This window comes from Phoenix dactylifera, chromosome 2, assembly GCF_009389715.1.
Source record: "Phoenix dactylifera cultivar Barhee BC4 chromosome 2, palm_55x_up_171113_PBpolish2nd_filt_p, whole genome shotgun sequence".
Classification (NCBI taxonomy): Eukaryota; Viridiplantae; Streptophyta; class Magnoliopsida; order Arecales; family Arecaceae; genus Phoenix; species Phoenix dactylifera.
Genome location: NC_052393.1, coordinates 9,637,969 through 9,656,560, shown reverse-complemented (window position 1 = coordinate 9,656,560; position 18,592 = coordinate 9,637,969). Strand labels below are relative to the sequence as shown.

The 18,592-nt window shown below is 38.7% G+C and overlaps 1 protein-coding gene across 4 annotated transcripts in view; it reads right to left on the bottom strand.

Annotated features, from left to right (window-relative positions):
- LOC103716554 (CCR4-NOT transcription complex subunit 1-like) overlaps positions 1-7,640 on the bottom strand; it is a 31,683-nt gene extending 24,043 nt beyond the window's left edge. For 3 of the 4 annotated variants that reach the window (XM_008804592.4, XM_008804593.4, XM_008804594.4), the window contains exons 1-11: positions 7,326-7,424; positions 5,313-5,613; positions 4,958-5,174; positions 4,503-4,842; positions 4,272-4,385; positions 4,056-4,184; positions 3,786-3,968; positions 3,470-3,661; positions 3,012-3,149; positions 2,748-2,873; positions 2,387-2,628 (exon numbers count right to left, since the gene is read on the bottom strand). In XM_008804592.4, the coding sequence (XP_008802814.2) occupies positions 2,387-2,628; positions 2,748-2,873; positions 3,012-3,149; positions 3,470-3,661; positions 3,786-3,968; positions 4,056-4,184; positions 4,272-4,385; positions 4,503-4,842; positions 4,958-5,174; positions 5,313-5,613; positions 7,326-7,424 (2,081 nt within the window). Of the gene's footprint in view, positions 1-2,386; positions 2,629-2,747; positions 2,874-3,011; positions 3,150-3,469; positions 3,662-3,785; positions 3,969-4,055; positions 4,185-4,271; positions 4,386-4,502; positions 4,843-4,957; positions 5,175-5,312; positions 5,614-7,325 lie in introns of all 4 variants that reach the window. The other variant, XM_008804591.3, reaches the window with a different exon arrangement.
- Between the last annotated feature and the right edge of the window lie 10,952 nt (positions 7,641-18,592).

The window sequence follows — 18,592 nt, the reverse complement described above, 5'->3', positions numbered from 1 at the left end:
GGAAGGGGGAGAAGGAAAATATGCTACTTAAATTATATAGAATTCCAGAATGCATGCAAAAAGTACTGCAGCAACTCCAGCAATTCTTCAGAGAATAATGGAGGAAGCTAAAACAGAATATCCTAATATTTCATATTTCATCATACTATAGAATTATGATGCACTACGATGCATGTATCCATCAGAGAGTTAAAGGCCGAATCATTAATCAGTCTGTTGCAAGAAAGAAGGTACAAGCACATAAATGTCACAGTGGCAAGTTTTCAAGGTTTAAGGGTGCCTAGGATCGAACTATGAAAAGACAAGGCAATATTTCAGTACGTCATAGATGTAAAAGTAGCACAATTAGGGATATGCTTGCAGAGAATTGTTCAAGATTGCAAGGATGTAAACCATCCATTGATAAAGTTAAAGGTTATACACTAAATAGAGATCACTAAAAGAACAGTAAGATGGAAAAATCATTGGTCCAAAATAATTGGTCGAAGACATTTTGTGTATGCTAAATGGCATGGTTATGGAGTCCTGGCACAAAAAGTTCTATAGGAGCATTTTACTCAAGTATATTAAACAAAGTGAGTCCGTTATAGTGCACAAACACAAGATCATAATCATGTGGAGACATGGTAGACAGCAATGCAATATCTACTGGCTACTAATCAGGACCAATGCATATTCTAATGGCCCTCTCAACCTACAGTACCTGAACAGACACCATAACATTTAATAAAACTGCTAAAAAGCTTGAACCAGATAAGTGTCATAATTATATGCACATGCTCAATTAGCCATAAGTTGAGTATCTGTTCTCAACTTTTTCATGGATCCAATGGGGATAACAAGAAGAACCTCTTTAATGATAAGCACAGGATTCGGAAGACCTAGCTCATTCTACACTTCAACTCTCTCCATGTCATTGTTCTCTTGATTTTAGTAACCCTAGATTCAACCATGTATGAGAATTAAACATGAGCAAGGCAGGCCTAGCCCAATTTTTGCCAAGCTTGGGCTGGGAGTTTCAGCCCATTGAGTCGGGCCAGGCCTCAATTTTTCAGGCCCAACAAAGTTCAAGCCAAGCTTGGGCGTAGCTAATTTTAACCCAACCTGACCCGACCCAAAATATATATTTTGAACTTAAAAAAGAAAAGAAAAAGGAGGAAATTGGGGAAGGTGCAGAATTCTATTCTAATCCCTAACCCTAACCCTAACTTCTCTCTTTCTCCCTCTCCTCTCCTCCTCTACTCGAAGACGCATTCCATCCACCAACTCTACCCATTCACTATTTTGAGGATGCCTGAGGTACTCCTCTTCCTCCTCTCCCCCCCCCCCCCCGGCATCATTTATTTACCCTGGCATCATCTGGCGCTCCCACCTCTCCTCTCTCTCTCCCCACCGATCGAGCAATGACCACTCCCACCAACCATGTCTCTCCTCTCTCACCATCTCCTCCCCTCTCTCTCTCTCTCTCTCTCTCACCATTCACTCCAACCCCCTACTAGCACAAGAACCACACACTTTCTCCCTACCCTCTCCCCTACATTGACACTCGAGCATCATCGCACTCCTCTTAATTTCAGACAGCTGGGGATTGACTCATGCCCCAGTTCGGCCGAGCCACAACAAGCACAGGCCCGGATCTTAGAGGTCAGGCCAAGTTCAGGTTTAAAATTTTAAGTCCCAGTTCGAGCTAGCCCGGGCTTGGGCCGAGGTTTAAGCCATTGATATCATGCTTACGTCTGGACTGGTCAATGCATAAGTGTGATAAGAATATGTTCACTTAGACAATTTGTTTGGTGAAATACTTAATTAGTTGATAACAATTGTATTCAAGCGATATACTTAGATACTGCAAACTACTTATGTCCGCCTAGTTTAATGTGGACCCAAATAAGGAGAGTATTCAAAAAGTTTCCATGGGATGCATAACAATAATATGCAAAATGTCAATGCAGCGTGCGATTGACATGCTACATTAGGTGACCAGGTTCCTAAGGACCATCCCCATCAGTGATGATCTCAAAATTGCTATAGAGAAGTATCCAATTACATGGAGCAGTAGATGTAGCCTATAAGAGATTTTTGCTATGTGATATGCTCTAGAATTTGCTCAATCATAAATACATAGAGCAACTACTTGAAAATGAAGTTATCAATTTGTGGCCTTTGAACGGATGAACTATGATGTGGTTTGTTAATGTAACAAAAGACCATAATTCGTTTTCCTTTCTGCTTGTATTTGCTCAAAGATAAAGGCATGAGAAAACAAAGTTAAATGACAGAGGAGGTAAGGGATGCCTGAAAGGGCAGAAAATTATCTGACATAAGCGCAGAAATAAAAATAAAAAGATCTAGATGACCGAACATTTTAAATATTAAGTCAGCCCACCTCTTATCAGATGATTCTTTAAAACGTGCAAGCATTTGAACCATTGCATCAATGGACAACTGTCCTGAGAACATTTGATGGAAGTAAGTGTTTGCCTCTGCCTCTATAGCTTCTGAGCTTCCATCAGAAGCTGCTGCATCTGTTACAGCACTCTGAATCTTTGGGTTAGATGAAACATGCAGCCTCTTTATTTCTTCAAAAAGTTGGTGAGAAACAAGCTGCCCAGGATGGGCTTGAAGAACCTGCATATTGATATTAAGAGACACATAGTGATTGTCTGCAAAATCTCATGCAGAGGAAAATAATTAAATAGACATTTATCACAATCTGTGTGATTAACAACAGATGAATTTTGCAAAACCTTGAAGAATGTAGAGCATGTTTCTTGGTAAACATTCATAATAGCAGCACGTTGTTGTTGAACAGAACTATCCGTAGCATCATTTGCCCCATCATCAAGTACTTCTTTTAAGAACTTAAGGCACTCCTGAGAATATGAAATACAGCCAGTCATTGGCACGTTTGAACATCCATACTTACAAAAGAATTTTAAATTACCTTAACAGAGAAGAGTGAATGATACAATCCTTATGAAAGGACTAGAGGGAAAGGACATTTGTATTACCTCACAGAAAGCATCTTTATATGTACTCAAATTCTCATTTAACCATTTCTCAAGATTTATGTGCTCCTTCCGAGAAGCAATTGCAGCCAATTTAATGCTGAATGGAAATGGGGTTGCATCCAATACTGGCGACAAAATCTGTAATCAAAAGAGCAATTATCAGGAAAACAGATCACAAGCACATCAACCTGCGTTAACAAGCAAAGCAAACCAAGCATGCACCAAGCACAAATGCAGATATACAAATACATATTTGTTTATGCATGTATATTCATTTAGCAGTAACATATTTTGCAGAGGAATATCATACAAGAAAACAAGGATTCAGCGAACAATTGATGAAAATATCATATAAAAGATGCACTTAGAAGTTAGAACCATGTATATATGCCAGCTCAGAAATTAAGTTTACGAGGTTCAGAAATAGAGAGCTACCATCAGAATTTCATCAACATTACCTTCAATTCCTGACAAATGTCCAGAATTTTTAGTAGATTATTGGGATCAGTATGTGTGTCTACAAATCCTCGAAGGACAAGATTCGGATTAACACGCCAGAGATGATGGATGATGGCAATCTTTGTAGAATCTTTTAATATCACAGGAAATACAGTGGAAGATACTTCATACTGGAGGAGATTATATGCAGTCTGTGAAGAAACAAATGAATCATTATTCATTTGAAACATTGCTACAAAAAGAAATTATTATTGCAAATTACGACTAATCAAAAGCGATATAGAACAAATTATTACTCAAAAACAGAAAACCTACATTTATGTGACCAATTCCAACAAGTAAAACCTCTGGACAGTAAGTTAGAGGGTGTTCAAGCATCAGTCGAACTGAACTAGCATGGCCTCTTTCGGCAAGTTGACATAAAACCTCCAAAAGATCTAGACAAAACCATGCCTGATTTCCTTGTTTCTTCATCAGATATGCTGACTCAGCAAATGTCTGAAAGAACAGTTTGGATGTTAATTGCCTCAAGGATTATATACATTCCGAAATTTAAAAAAAATGGAAGAGAACCAAAAAAAATACCAATAGTCTTGAACAATGCGCAAATGAAAATACATCAGGTGGTGCCGCCACAGCATATTTTAAAAAAGATAATTGGCCTTCAGCATTCTTCCAGACAGACCCGCATACAGCTTGGAGAGGAAATGGATCCTGCATGATTTATTTCCATTTGTTGAACACATTGTCAGGACAATTGGCTTTTAGATCGACAATGAAGTGCTTGAAATTTATAAATACCTCACATGCTTTAGTGTATATAGACATTAAAAGATAAAATGATTTCTCATCAGGAACATTAAAGCCCTCGTGATCTAGGTTTTCCATGACACTTGTCCAATTTGTTTTTGGAGCCTGCATTTGATATGCCATGAAACAGAAAAACATATAAATGTTATCACAATCTTCCTCCATTTTATTACAGCAAAAGCTATCACATCAGAGGGGAAAAGAAGAGGGAATTTATCTCACAAGTTGCTTAATCGAATCTACAAGGACATCAACATTCCATGAATTCAACAATGAAGAATCACTTGCTGAGGTGCTACCAACAGCTGCGCAGAATGTTGCGTATGTGTTCTGGGCATCTTCAAGACCAGTATGAGTACAAGCAATTGCGCCAAGTAGCTTAGAAAGTGTCACATCATTGAGGGGTTGAAAAAGAGAGAGCATCTCTTTGCAATGTGAAGTGTCAATTGTACAACCATAGCCCACTTCTGTCATAACATCAGCCATGCTCATTTCCTTCTCTATCTCCGCTAAAACAGTCTCAAAATCATTGCCAGAGCATCCAGAGAATAGATCCAAATACCTGCAAAGAGAATTTGGGGGAAAGTAGCCCTTGAATTGTTAATATTGCTACATGGAACCAGTGAGCACAGACTGCAGTTATAATCAACTCTTTACAAAAATAAATAAATAAATACCTCCAAGAGTTGTCATTTGTAAGCATTGTGGTTGGCAGAAAGAAAGAGCTGTCTTTGAGCTGTAATAAAGATAAGATTTTGGTAAAACAATCTACATGCTTTGAAAGACCCTCGGACTGATAGAGAAACATAACAATATCCTGAATTCGCTCATTAGATATAATGGAGGTAGGATTTGCACATAGTTCCTCAATCTGAGCAATGCAGAAATTTTGCCCTAGAAAAATCAAATGGAACTGTTAATTGAAAGCAAGAGGACAAAACATGCCGACCATTCAAAGATAGAGAGCGACTTGCATAGCTTATCTTATCACTCTAAGACAGTGAGATACTAAGCATTAAGCAAACAAGTTACCTCTAATTTTCAAATCTGGAATTTCAGAATCAGCCAGAGCAAGTCCAATGCCAACTTTCTCCGCTACTGAAAGATTTAATGCACTTGAAAGATCTTTTAGAAAACCTTCACTCATTGATGTACCTTTTAATGCTTCACTAAAAACTGTGCTGAAATTTGGTCTATCAAGCAAAAACTTAAAAATGGCAGATACAAGATCCCGTTTCAGCTGCAGGTTCTGAATCTCTTCACCATTGAATTTCACCTGGTCTAAACAAGTTTGAACCAACAAAATGCCACCTTCGCTTCCATATTCTGCAAGCTGGAGAGAGAGAGAGAGACTAGCATTAACAAATAACGTCTCACAAGGCCAATTTACATTGGATTGGAAAAGTTGCATCAGTATACTAGACCTTGGTAAGCAGCAAAGAAGACATTAGGCTAGTACAATCTGTACTTCTACAAAAAATAAGTTCCTCATCCAAAAGAAATACACATAGGATAGGGGTGGGTATGTATCGCTGACCGCATTAAGATTTTTCAACCTAACGGAGGAAACATACTTACCCATCAAGGATTAAGAAAATATATATTCGTCAAAAGGTAAACATAAATTCTATTATTACAGACCATGATGTGATCACTAAACTCTAATTATGCAACTTCCCCATACTATCATCATGCATGATACTTTTAGAAGTTACTCAGAGAGATAACCTGTTAAAATAATTAAGTTGCAATAACGAACATATTAGCAATGACCTTCACAACAAATTGTTCTTGCAAGAGACAAATGATGGTTGCTAGTCAACTCAATTTCCGAACACAATATTTGCTTCAGCGTAACTTGATCCCACTTGCCGAAAGAGACTCCAATAGAAAATCAAACTTTCAGTGAAATTGCACACTTATTGGACCTATACAATAATTGACAATAGAGGTTGCAAGAACAACAGGATGAAACAAGAGTCTTGGAATTTCCAATTGAAGCAGTATGTGAAGTGATATTCAGACTATAATTTTATGTGATGTGACGAAGAGGAGGAGGAAGAGGTAGCAGAATCGGTTTTAAAGCTATCAGGCAGATCAATTACAAATAAAAAGTAAAAGCATAGAGGTGTTTAAAATAATCATAACCAGCCCGTGTGTGATTGATAAAATGTAGAACCACCCCTCTTGTCATGTAACCTTTTTCCCCTGCATTAAATAGGGGAGAAACATCCAAACTTGGAGCAGTCATTTTCTAATGACAATTTCTCCAAATAAAATCATATTCTAATGATGTATTATGAGCATTTCACAGCTTAGAGATATTCTAAATCAGGAAACAATCGGCTGACCAATTAAAGACATGTTAAGGTGATGAAAAATTATCATGGGGTTTGGCGGGTTCAGAGAGTCGATAGCAAACAAGATGAATGGATATCGTAGTCTATTCACAGTGTCATACTAACGGTTCAGCAAGGATCTTCAGCCAATGACCACAAAAAAGAGAGAAAAAAAGACAATCTTGCCACGGGAACCTCAGATCACTCGTAGCCAGCCAGAATTAGGGTACTTCTTTTGCTTTTAAGACTTAATGTTTGGTCGATACCAGCCACGAAACGCCCCAAGAAGCATCTAAGACGGAGATCCACAACCCCAGTCCAACAGGTTTCTTCCGTTCCACTTTTTCATCCAGCACAACCCTCCCCCTACCCCCCCACCCCCCCACCCCAAAAAAAAAAAGAAAAAAAACTTGGAGAGCAAAGTTACAGATAGACAGCAGCAAATTTCAGAATTCAGGGTTTCTACGCTGCATAATACATTTCACTCAATGGGGAAAAGATCACATATTTATAATTGTTCTCTAGGAAAGAAACCCCGGGCAACCCATATCCAAATTCCACGCAAACAGAAGACGAGATCAAGACAAAACCGAGGAATATGAAAACTCTCTAGGGTTCTTAAATCCCGCTACAAAAAAAGAAACAAAACTACAAAAAGATGAACTTTTTTTATAGATTGATAGATAAAAGATCGAGATTAACAAACCTGACAGAGCTCGCGCAAGATCGAATCGAAGTTGGAATCGTTCAAGCTCTGAAGCAGGAGACGGATCTGGCTGGAGACGGTGGCGGAGAAGGGAAGCATAGCGGCAGCGAAGAAAGAAACGCCCTTCTAGGGCTTCTTTCTCTGGAGAGAAAGAGGAAGAAAGGGCGAGGGTTTCAGGCGACCGTCGGGGGAGCGAGGGTTCTTGAACAGCCGAAGAGGGTCGAGGGAGCTGGAGAGAGTCTCGAGTTCGCGTTCGTGGAGAGAGATGAGGGTTCGAGGCCGGAAAGGACCTCTCTTCAAAGCTCCGTTGGTGTGGACTGTCGAGCCGTGAAGGGATATGAATACCTTACCGTGAGCGTAGGTCAACTGTTACCGACATTCCCTGGACCGAACCAACGGTTCTGATTATACTTTGCCACTTGTCAGCGTAATAAGGATAAGACAACCGCGAAATGCCTGATCTCCGACTGCCGGTGAAGGAGCGGATAGTGTAAGGGCGGGGATGCAGCCGGTCTGAAGAGCCCATTGGGTCCGGCCCACTTGAAAAGCCCAGAATATGCCTCGAAATAGGGCGACCCGCCAGTGTAGTGATGTGAATCCCAGCCTGATCCATTAAAAGTGTTCTTTATTTTATTTTCAAATATATTGATACCGAAATTCCAAAATAGCCGACCATTTTAAAGTTATAATATATATAAGAAGTAACTTTTACATATAGACATAGCCATCAAATTTTTGGAAACAGTGTACATTATAAAACAATACTTTTTTTGCTATGATCACAATCTATTTGAGCAAAATAATTACGGTGGATTACTACAAATCTTATAGATTTTTGAATTTACTGTAATGACCATGGTTGAATTTATTGGCTTCAATATAGTGTGTGGTGAACGGCCATATATCCACAAAACACTTATCTGCCTCTTGTATATTACACTAATTTAGTATAATACCTATATATGCAATACAAAAATCTACTTACTATTGCATATATTGGAATTGTGATACAATTATGCCATGAACAAGTTTAAATTGATAGACGAGATAATTTTATTTTGAATAGTTATTTTGAAATTATGAAGGAATGGATCTAGCAAAAGGCATACGACTCACAAAGAATGGATCTAGCAAAAGGCATACGACTCACAAAGAATGCTGTGAAATCATCTCCACATTTCATACTCTAACTCACTTTCGTACCTTATTCACTTATTTTGACTCCATTATATATACATTTAAATATTTCTTAACTCATGAGTGTAAATCCTAGGTGTGCTTAAGCCTATGTAATTTCTATCTCCAAAATGTTGCATTTAATGCTCATTTTTAGATCCATTTGTCTTCATAATCTTACCTTAATTATTTTTTACCATAAAAAATTAATACTATGTTAATATGTGCAATGCAACGCGAGATTTAGCAAGGATGGATACGATCAAATTGGACACTAGGTTCTGCACTAATATATTCTTATATCATCATTGTTTCTTTTAAAAAAATGGTGAGGTTATTTAAGAAAAAGCAAAAAAATTCTAAGAGTGCCCTATAAGTAGGATTTACAAACTAGATTAATTGAAGACATGAAAAGATAAGATTCCAATAAAAGATAGAAGTACTCGAGAATGCGAGAAACTAAGAATGCTTCGTTGCTTTAGAATCGGGCATCGCATGGTCAGGCTTATGACTTAAGCCTATTTCTTATAGCACAGATATGAATACTGAACATATTTTTCTTTTGGGTTTCGCATATTCCTTAATAAACCTTTTTACCTAGCCCCATATGTTAAGTTACCCAAGTTATGACCAAAGAATTCTTATTAGTATACTATAAGCTGGACTTACAAAACACACTAGAAATACATTCCAAGGGCATGACTTATCAAAGATATGTAAGGATGAGATTTGAAATAAAATATAGGAATTTCTACCAAAAATTAAAAAACAGAAATTTTCAGGAACGTTCGTTGCTTTGGAGTCTGGCCTTGTATGGCATAACTTTTGACTCAAGCATATTTGTTTTAATACAGAACAGATAGGTAGCATGCATATTTTTCTTGTGGGTGGATGAAAAAGGGAGCAAACCTTTCCACCCAGATGGAAATGTTCAGATGCCTAAGCTAAGACTCTCCTGCAGGAAGCATTATAGGCCAGAAACCAATCAACCTAATAACTAGCCTCTAATAAAATAAGAGTGGTCTTCGAAGGAGATCATCGATGCTATTTAATACTAGGGACTCATTTGGTTTGCGGAAAGAATTTTTTTCCACTGGAATACTTTTCTGAGAAGCTAATGCATGCCTAAGTATATGACACATGGAAAAGTGGTTTTTGCATGTTTGGTTAACCATGGATAAGTGACACATTTCAAAGTGGCTTATATTTGGTTGAGTATCTATTTTTCTAATAAAGTTATATAAAATATTTGTTATGCTCTTAAAAATCTTATCCTATTTAGTAAAAGCTTAAGGCACTTTTGGGGGGAAAAAAAGATTATCCCAATTTTCAATTGGTATGAATTTTTCTTTTTCATGAAGGGCTCGTTTGGTTTGCGGAAAAAGAAGAAGAAAAAGTGTAGTCAACGGAAAAGTAAAGCATTAAAGACCTAATTTTTATTAAGGGTATAATAAGAATTATACATAACTTTTCCAAGAAAGTAGATGGTCAACCAAACATAAGCAATATAAAAATCTGTCACTTTTACATAATCAACCAAACGTGCGAAAAGTATTTTTTCAGACATCCTCTTCTTAGAAATATGCTTTTCAGAAATTATATTCCTATGAGGAAAGATGTTTTCCGTGAACCAAACGAGTTCGAAATGTAAGAATCTTAATCTACTTTCTCATCTTCTTTTTAAAAATGCCAACCAAACATGAGGCACCTCTTCTCTTTTTTTTTTTTTTCATTGACCCCACTATCCGTCCTCTTCTCGCAAACCAAACAAGTCCCAAGAGGCAAGTGAACCATCAACCTTGCCTTCATGGATCTAGGAGATTGGCTTGCGTCCTAGTGTGAAGCCATCTTAATGAATCCAAGCATGCAAAAGTTTGGAGGGCTGGGACTCCCTGCCCGTGCTTGGAAACCAGATACTGCGATCTAGGCCAAATTCCCCGACCTTTTAGGCCTCAAATCAATTCAAGACAGCAAATCGAATCCGAAAACTCTTGAAGCATATTTATATTTCATTCTTATGTGTGCATTTAATAGAATTGGGGCATCCGTTTTGATAAAGACATCTCAATAGCTCAGAGGTTGTTTTAAGGCTAGAGCAACGCTAGGCAGTGTTTTAACCAAGCACCGCAGGATATGGGCTGTCACGGGGTTAGTCAATAAAGCGGTAAGTACTCATTGAGATCACAGAAAAATTAAAAGAAAAATGTAGTCAACGAAAAAAATGAAGAAAGACTACTTGTTTGGTTGAAGTTTTTAAAAAATAGATGGAAAAGTAGCATTCTTATAGGAATAATTCTTATATTTTTGGAAAAGAAAAACTCACGAGGGACATAGAAAAGTAGTTACTTTTCTTCGGTTGGAAATTGGATTTTTTTTTTTCAAAACTATTCTTAATCAATCAAAACTCATGAATAAGATCTTTTTCTTTATTAAGAATATAATAAATATTTCGCATAACTTTCTCTAGAAGTAGATACTCAACCAAATATAAGCCATTTTGTAATATTCAACTTTTCTATAGTCAACCAAACATGCCAAAATTATTTTTTCAGGCATCATATTTTCAATAATTAGTTTTTTAGAAAAATATTTCGGCGAGAGAAATTTTTTTTTTTGCAAACCAAACAAGTCGTAAAGATTTTGCTTAAATCTTCCCTTTTAGCGGTAGCCAATTATGTGGCATAGACCCAAGCTAAGGACTGCCTAACCCGAGTCATCATGTTTATTTATCAGCTTAAGAGAGAGGGGTATAAGGATGCCATACTATGCGCCCGTCAGAACCCAAAAGCTCCGTTGCATTCTTATTTATCACCTTGATCAATACTTTGTTGCATGTTTGCTCTCGTGCATTTGTGCATTTGGGCATGTGTTCGTGAGGTCCTTGTGGCATGCATGTTCCTCGTTACAATGTTTTCATGCATGAGTACATGCATGTATAATCTGATACCATATTGAAATCATCGCTTGTTCCATAAGTTTAAGCTAAAAGAATGAAGTAGATTTATTTATATATTTTATATTTTCTTACAGATCAAATTCACTATCAGGTTCGGTATCCGTGCATACATGTCAAATTCATTGGCCTTCACCAGAATATTATAGCAATTGGCTGCCTAGAAAAGGGACAAACTTCCAACAAAATTGGATAAGCTGAATTTGGATAAAAAACACACCAGAGATCTTATTTCTATGATCACGTCACGAAGGCGGACAACATGTACCCTTCTTTCTTTCTTTTTTAATTTTGATAAGCCGGATTTATTAAACTAATTTAGAATAGATACATCCATGGAAATATAAAAAAAAAGTAAGAAAGTAATTCAGCAAGAATATATGTCAGAGTTGCTTATAAAGTAGACTAATGCGATTAGCCATAAATGACACCATCCAATCTGTAGCGATGTTAATCTCTATATAAACATGTGTGACTTCGAAAGACTGTAGACATGTTTTTATTTTATAGCAATTCTGTTAAATTGGATGAGAATTAACCTCTACTTGAAAGAGGAGGGATGGAGGAGAAAATAAAAGGAGATTTTAATATACCTGCAATGTGATACAAGACTATGTTTCTAAAAGAATTCTTCCTAGACGTGCCAAGATTGTATAATTGCTCCATTGTGTTTTAGTTGAGGCGGGTGAGAATGTGATTCGGGAATATACAAAGACAAAATTTTTCTAATTTGAGTTCCATGACATGCTGTTAAAATGGCTTGGAAATTGATATGAATTCAACCATTAATGGCAAATACATTTTCTCTACAGTATCTAATGAGTTTGCCAAGGCTATTATGGGTTTTCCATAATAGGTAAGGTTAAATCACATTTACTATAAATGTTTAATTACACGAATATAATATTTGGCAAACAAAAAAAAAATTCAGGAATAACATCCTCCTTTAATATTCTAGCATGGCTGAATGATCAGGTGATTGCTTATCAAATTTAACTCCGCTGCGGCCATAAAATTAAGGTTTTCTTCAATTACGTACTTGCTGTAATAATGTATTTGCGACACTTTCCTCCAGGCATGGTGTGGATTCCCAACTATGATTCAACGCATTCAGCTTACAACATAACCTACAACCATGCAATCGAAAAGCTGTCAACCATGAACCTCAGCAGGCCACCAAGGAATTAGCTACATGCGCAAGCAAACTACTCATCATCTCGTTTTTGATAGTGACTAAGGTGCTGAAATGCTTATCTTTGTTATAGATGCTTACTATTGCATTTGAGGTCAAATGATTCAAATGGAGAGAGAAGATTTTCTTCAACCCGCTTAGTTCGAATTTCTCAAAAGAAAACTAAAAGAAGATGAAGGAATCTTGAAAGTAGAGCTTTAAGTCATCTTTTTTTTTATTGATTTTTTAAAAAAACGAGATATATAACCTCTATTTATAATGTGAGGTCCGACCTAACACAATTTGGGTCGGATTTTTGAACCTTTTTTTTTCTAAAATAGACATCTCTAGCAGAAAAAAGCTAAATATCTTGAGGAGGTAGATTTCGACATATATATCAACTATGCTTTCTGTCGCTCTACCTGCTTTTTCTCGGATAGAGAGTTACGCCCAATCAAAGTCTTATCCAAAAAGAAAACTTTCAGTTTGACCAAACCGTTTCAAGACCTAAATGATGGAATTTTTGCCTGATTCAACCTCTTAAAATTGGCCCAAAATAGTAGATTATAGAAAAGACACCCAATTTTTTTTAAAAAAAATCAACTCAATCGAGCATGAAGTTTGGCATGCGTCTCGACTTTTTGGTATGACGGATCTCGCTTTTGAACCTTGTCCAGTCCTGCTTGTAGTGGCCAAAATATTTCACATCGAGTCTAGTGATCCTTTTGGATGTTTGTAGTGACTAAAATATTCCACATATTCTCTTGGATACTCGTAGTGGCCAAAGTGATCCATATCAAATTTGGTAATCCTCTTAAATATTCGTAGTGGTCAAAATGGTCCACATCGAGTCCGATGATCTTCCTGAATTATCAAGCCAAAGAAAAAGAAAGCTTTTTGGAAAGCTACTGATAAGATTATATATCAAAGCAGCAACAATTTCCACGCTTCTGCCCCCTCTTAGAAAAATTATTCTCTTGATTTATTCAATATTTCTCTACCAGTGCAACCATAGCAAGGATCGTGAAACAAAAAAATTTTCCACAATGGCCCTGTTTATGATCTTCAAGTCTACAACGAGCTCAGATCGGTGACCGAGGATGATCCTGTTTTTTTCCCTTTTACCAGATGACAGCAACTCTGTTTGGTTTATGTGGTAATTGACCTTTCTACATGGAAAGAATGAAAACCATTTAGAGGAAACAATGGAAGTCTTGGTCGTTTGCAACTAATTGTTTATTCCTCACAAGTAAGGCTGCAAATGGATTGGGTTGCCCCATAACCTGCTCGACCTGCTTAAACCAAACCCGACCCAACCCATGTTTGGAGGACCTGTGGGCCGGCTCGGGTCTTAAAATTGGACCTGTTCTATTTTCCGGATAAGGTCTGGGTTTAGTGAATTCAGACCCAACCTGATCCGACCCATTTAAAATTTGGATAATTTTGGATTTTCTATCCTACGACCTGATCTGACCCGATCCAAACCGAATCTGTAAAACTTTGGGCCTGTAAGGGGGCAAACAAATTCTGAAGCCATGGATGGGTTGACCCAAATCATACCCGATTTTTTTGGATTGGATCCGGGTTATACATAGACCCGACCTGACTCGAATGACCACTTGGGTTAAAAATTATAGCAATTGACCTCGACCCAACCTGACCCGATCTTCTATTGGATTGGGTCTGGGTCCAAAATTAAGACCCAAACAAAGAACTGAATTGGGTCAGGATCACTCATGACCCGACTCAACCCGACCCAGTTGCACCCCTACTCGCAAATGAGACGGTTGGAATGGTGCAAGCTTAGCACTTAAAAAATTGGTGCAATGATGGACCATAGACAACATCTTGATTTCTTTTGATCAAGATTGGCAATTTTAAAGATTTGTCATCTGAAAATTTTGATTAGTCCCGTGGATATGAGATCGCCGGACCGCGTATGTATTCTTCATGATGGAGCGGGTAATATCTCTTTTTGAGATGTTGGTGTCTTGTCCATGTTAAAGCTCAAGATAATTCAACTTTGTGCCATCATGGCAAATTCCTAGTGGTGGTAAGCTTGTTTCACCTCACCCTTTTGCCAAAGTTTTCAATTAGTCTATTCAGTCTCTCTCTCTCTTTTTTTCTTTTTGGGTGATCTCTATCCGGACTTTCCGATCATGGTTTTGTCACACGTTTCACACCTTGCTTCTTGGTGAAGTATGTTTGAGGCACGTTATCCATGATTTGTTCATATTTTGGATACATGGGGTCTAATAGATGCAAAGCGAATGGGATTTTTTTTGTCGTGGAAGGCAGGATTATATATGGTTGCAGGAGTCCGTGAACACAGGATACGAGTTGCATATTTTGCAACGTCGACATTGGTTCGTACCCTGCATGCACATATCACCAGCGGTGAGGGAGGACGGGATCAGGAGGATGCAAAATAGAAGGTTCTGCCACTTGATAGAGCTAGTATATAGGAAAGGGGGGCCAAGGAGGAATCGAGGCCAAGGGTTGGGACCTTGGACTAGTTGGTGCTTGGTGACAGCCACCAACGACGACAGGAGAAGATCACGAGGAGAGCATGATGCTGCCAAGGGTAGGGGCTACCTTAATTCTTAAACTGCCCCTTAGGGCTTGTTTGGTTTGCGGAAAAAGAAGAGGAAAAAGTGTGGTCAACAGGAAAGTAATGATATGTCTCTTGTTTGGTTGGAGTTTTCAAAGGAGAGAGAAAAAAAAGTTGTATTCCAATGAGAATATGATTTACACATTTCATCGGAAAGTCTTTCCCATGAGAAACATGGAAAAGTTACTTTCCCATGAGGCGGGAATCACTTCATTTTTACTTTTTCCTAAAAAATCCCTTCAGTATTAAAGAAGCATTAAAGAGGCATTAAAAACCTAATTTTTATTAAGGATATAATAGGAATTATGCATAACTTTCCTAGGAAAGTGGATGGCCAACAAACATAAGCACTTTGGAAATTTGTCACTTTCTCATTGTCAACCAAACATGCCAAAAATACTTTCCTAAGCATTCTCTTCCTAGGAATTTGTTTTTCAGGAATCATATTCCTACGAGGAAAAATGCTTCCCGCGAACCAAACGAGCCCTTAGACTTTGCTGCTCGGCCTTTAATTTTGACAGAAGGAATGGCGAGATAGGAGGGAACTGGGAGGGTGGTAAGGTGAGAGAAGCGTCGAGGTGCATGGAGGGGAGCAGTATCGAAGGATGGGAGGAGCAAGGATTTCAAGAGTTTGTAGGTTGCCCTATAACCGATTTGGCCATAGATCAAGCTGGGACAAGTAAGCTGCAGGATCCCTGTAGCTTGAATAGCAAGCACCCCGATGGAAATATGCAGGTTGGTCCGGTTGGCTTTTAAAATACCAATGTTAACGATGCGAGCCAAAGTAAAAAAATTAATAAGAATTTCTAGTGCTTGTGAATGCAAAGTTGGAGAGAGAGAGAGAGAGAGAGAGAGAGAGAGAGAGAGAGAGAGAGAGAGAGAGAGAGAGAGAGAGAGGGACAAAAATGAAATTGAAATTGGACGACCATGAATCTCGGTTCGGTTGGTACAATTCCTTGCCCCTTCCAATTTCGAAGAGTTTTGACCATTGCTTTGACCTCAGTCATACTAAATTACATTTATTCAAGAAGCGGGTTTGATTAGTCAAGAGCCTAGGTTCTGGCCTAGATGGGGTGAGTATAGGATGGTGGATGAGGCATAGCCCCTCCTAATCTCAACAACGATGGCACCAGCATAAAAAATAAAGTTTGATGTTGTTACTAATCAGGGTAATGGAGAAGCAAAGTTGGTCTCGATGGCCTTCAAAATGTCTTTCTATATGGCCATATTTAGTCACAGGAGTACGAGAACCATGAACTTTCCCTCTCTAAATTTCCAGAACCATGGCGGACCATTCATCAAAGCTGAGTTATCAGGAGGACCTGCCTCAAGAGATAGAGGGTGACTTAGCTAAACAAAGAACTGAAGGATCGAAATTTCAGCTTGATGCACACATAGGAATGAGCTGAGTCTGAGATCATGGAATGAAATGGGAAAGTTTCTCGTGCAATTAAGCTTGCATTGATGCATCCATCTCCAAATATAGAGCAGAGCCGTGTCTATTTTCACAAAAACAGTCTAGGACAAACGCTTGTAAAACTCTTCTGCACACGGAAAACAAAAAACGAAAAGAAAAATCTTGCTACAGTGCACTTTTTATGTAGTATTTTATTAAGATGGTAGGATGGATCTTGCTCGTTCTTTTCGAAAGTGTATTGAGGTAAATTAATAATCTATCTGGTTGTCAGCCGATTAAGGTTGCCCCAAAAGTAACCTTGGCCCAACCCCTAGCGTGGAATTTAATGGTGCCGTTGTCGTAGTCGAGATCGGCGGTGATCCCCTTGATGATGTCGTCCTCTGTCATAATCCCGTGCTCCCCTTGTCCTGGTAGAAGGGCGATGGTGTCGGACCCGTAGAGGATGGTGGCCAAGACGTGATTCCTTTAGATGCCCCTTATTGCCACTAAGGGTTGGTTCGATCGTGACGCCAAGCTAGCAGGGTTGTTAAAGGATTTGGATGAACTGCTATTCAGATTATAAAAGTCGGCCGGCGGTCACCGTGCTCGAATGGTAATGGTCCCAATACTGTTCGCTCCCAAGATGGTATTGAACCCACTATTGCCACTAAGAATTGGTCTGATCATGACACCGACTTAGCTGAGTTCCTAGAGAATTCAGGTAATTTACTGTTCATATCATAGAGGTCGGTTGAAGAACAAGCATGCCTTTAAGGTGGCAAGATGGGGTAAGATGGGGTTGCAGTGCTCGAATGGCGATGGTCCCAAGACTGATCGTTCACGAGATGGTGCTAAAAAGAGGAGATTGTGCTCGGACTTTCACTCCAATGCTGGATTTAACTTGAAATAGTAAAGACAAAAAATTGTCTTGTCAAAGAGTGTCTAGTGGAGAACCTTTGATGTCTAAGTTGGACGGATTTTCGGAAAACAACATATATGTTGTAAAAGTGGTAGATTGAAAGCACAAGAATGTAAAACAGTTCAAGAGCATTTACTTGGAGGAATGTCTAGGAATGGCTTGAATAGATGATGGTTGGTGCCTATTGCTAAGGGATTCAAGCGTATAATCATAGGTCCTGAAGATTAAGTACGGGCGAAAAATATCATGCTCCACATATCTTGTCCATGTGATAATAGAAATTGCTTGTGATTATGGCGAAGGTATCACCAAAAAAAAAGAGAAAAAATTGAAATTCAAAGGACTCTCAATGCATTTTTACGTTATCCATGTGGCGGGCTTTGATAGACTGATTGGGAGCTTTGTGAAGAGTTTTATTTGGTCCGTCTGTCACATCTATTATGGTCGGAGATAGATCACCCATCTTTTGATTAAAATTGTGGACGAAGCCAGCGAGGTTGACGTCAGAGGAGAAAAGCTGCTTAGCGTGCAGAGAGATTGAAGGCGAAGGGGACAGCAGATACGGAGAAGACGGCAAGGATGGCAACCGGAAGACTGCGGAGGAAGGGGGTGTTGGGGGCGAGCGGGAGGCAGCGCCAGCCAGTTGGGTTGAGGGGCGAGGCTGTAGGGACGGTGACGAGATCGTTGGAGAAACGAACCTTCCTCTCTATTTCCTCGTAATTTTTTTTTTACGTTGCGTACTTCTATGGGGTCGCGATATACGGTAAAAAAAATACGGATTTTGGTGAAGCATCGTAGCAAAACCCAAAGGGTCAACGGAATAACCATTACTTTTGTGCAGACAATCATCATCACCGTCATCAAAGCAAAGTTAGTGAGTGCAAGTTACGTGATCTCCGGTTGATTCCCTTCTTTTCATCCGCCCATCATCATCGCCGGGTCCTGTCACGTGACCATAATACCTTTTCGCCTTTTCCGTCCCAGCGTTGCAGGCTGCGGCATCAGCATGTCACGTGTCTCCCCATCCCTTTCCCATTAACA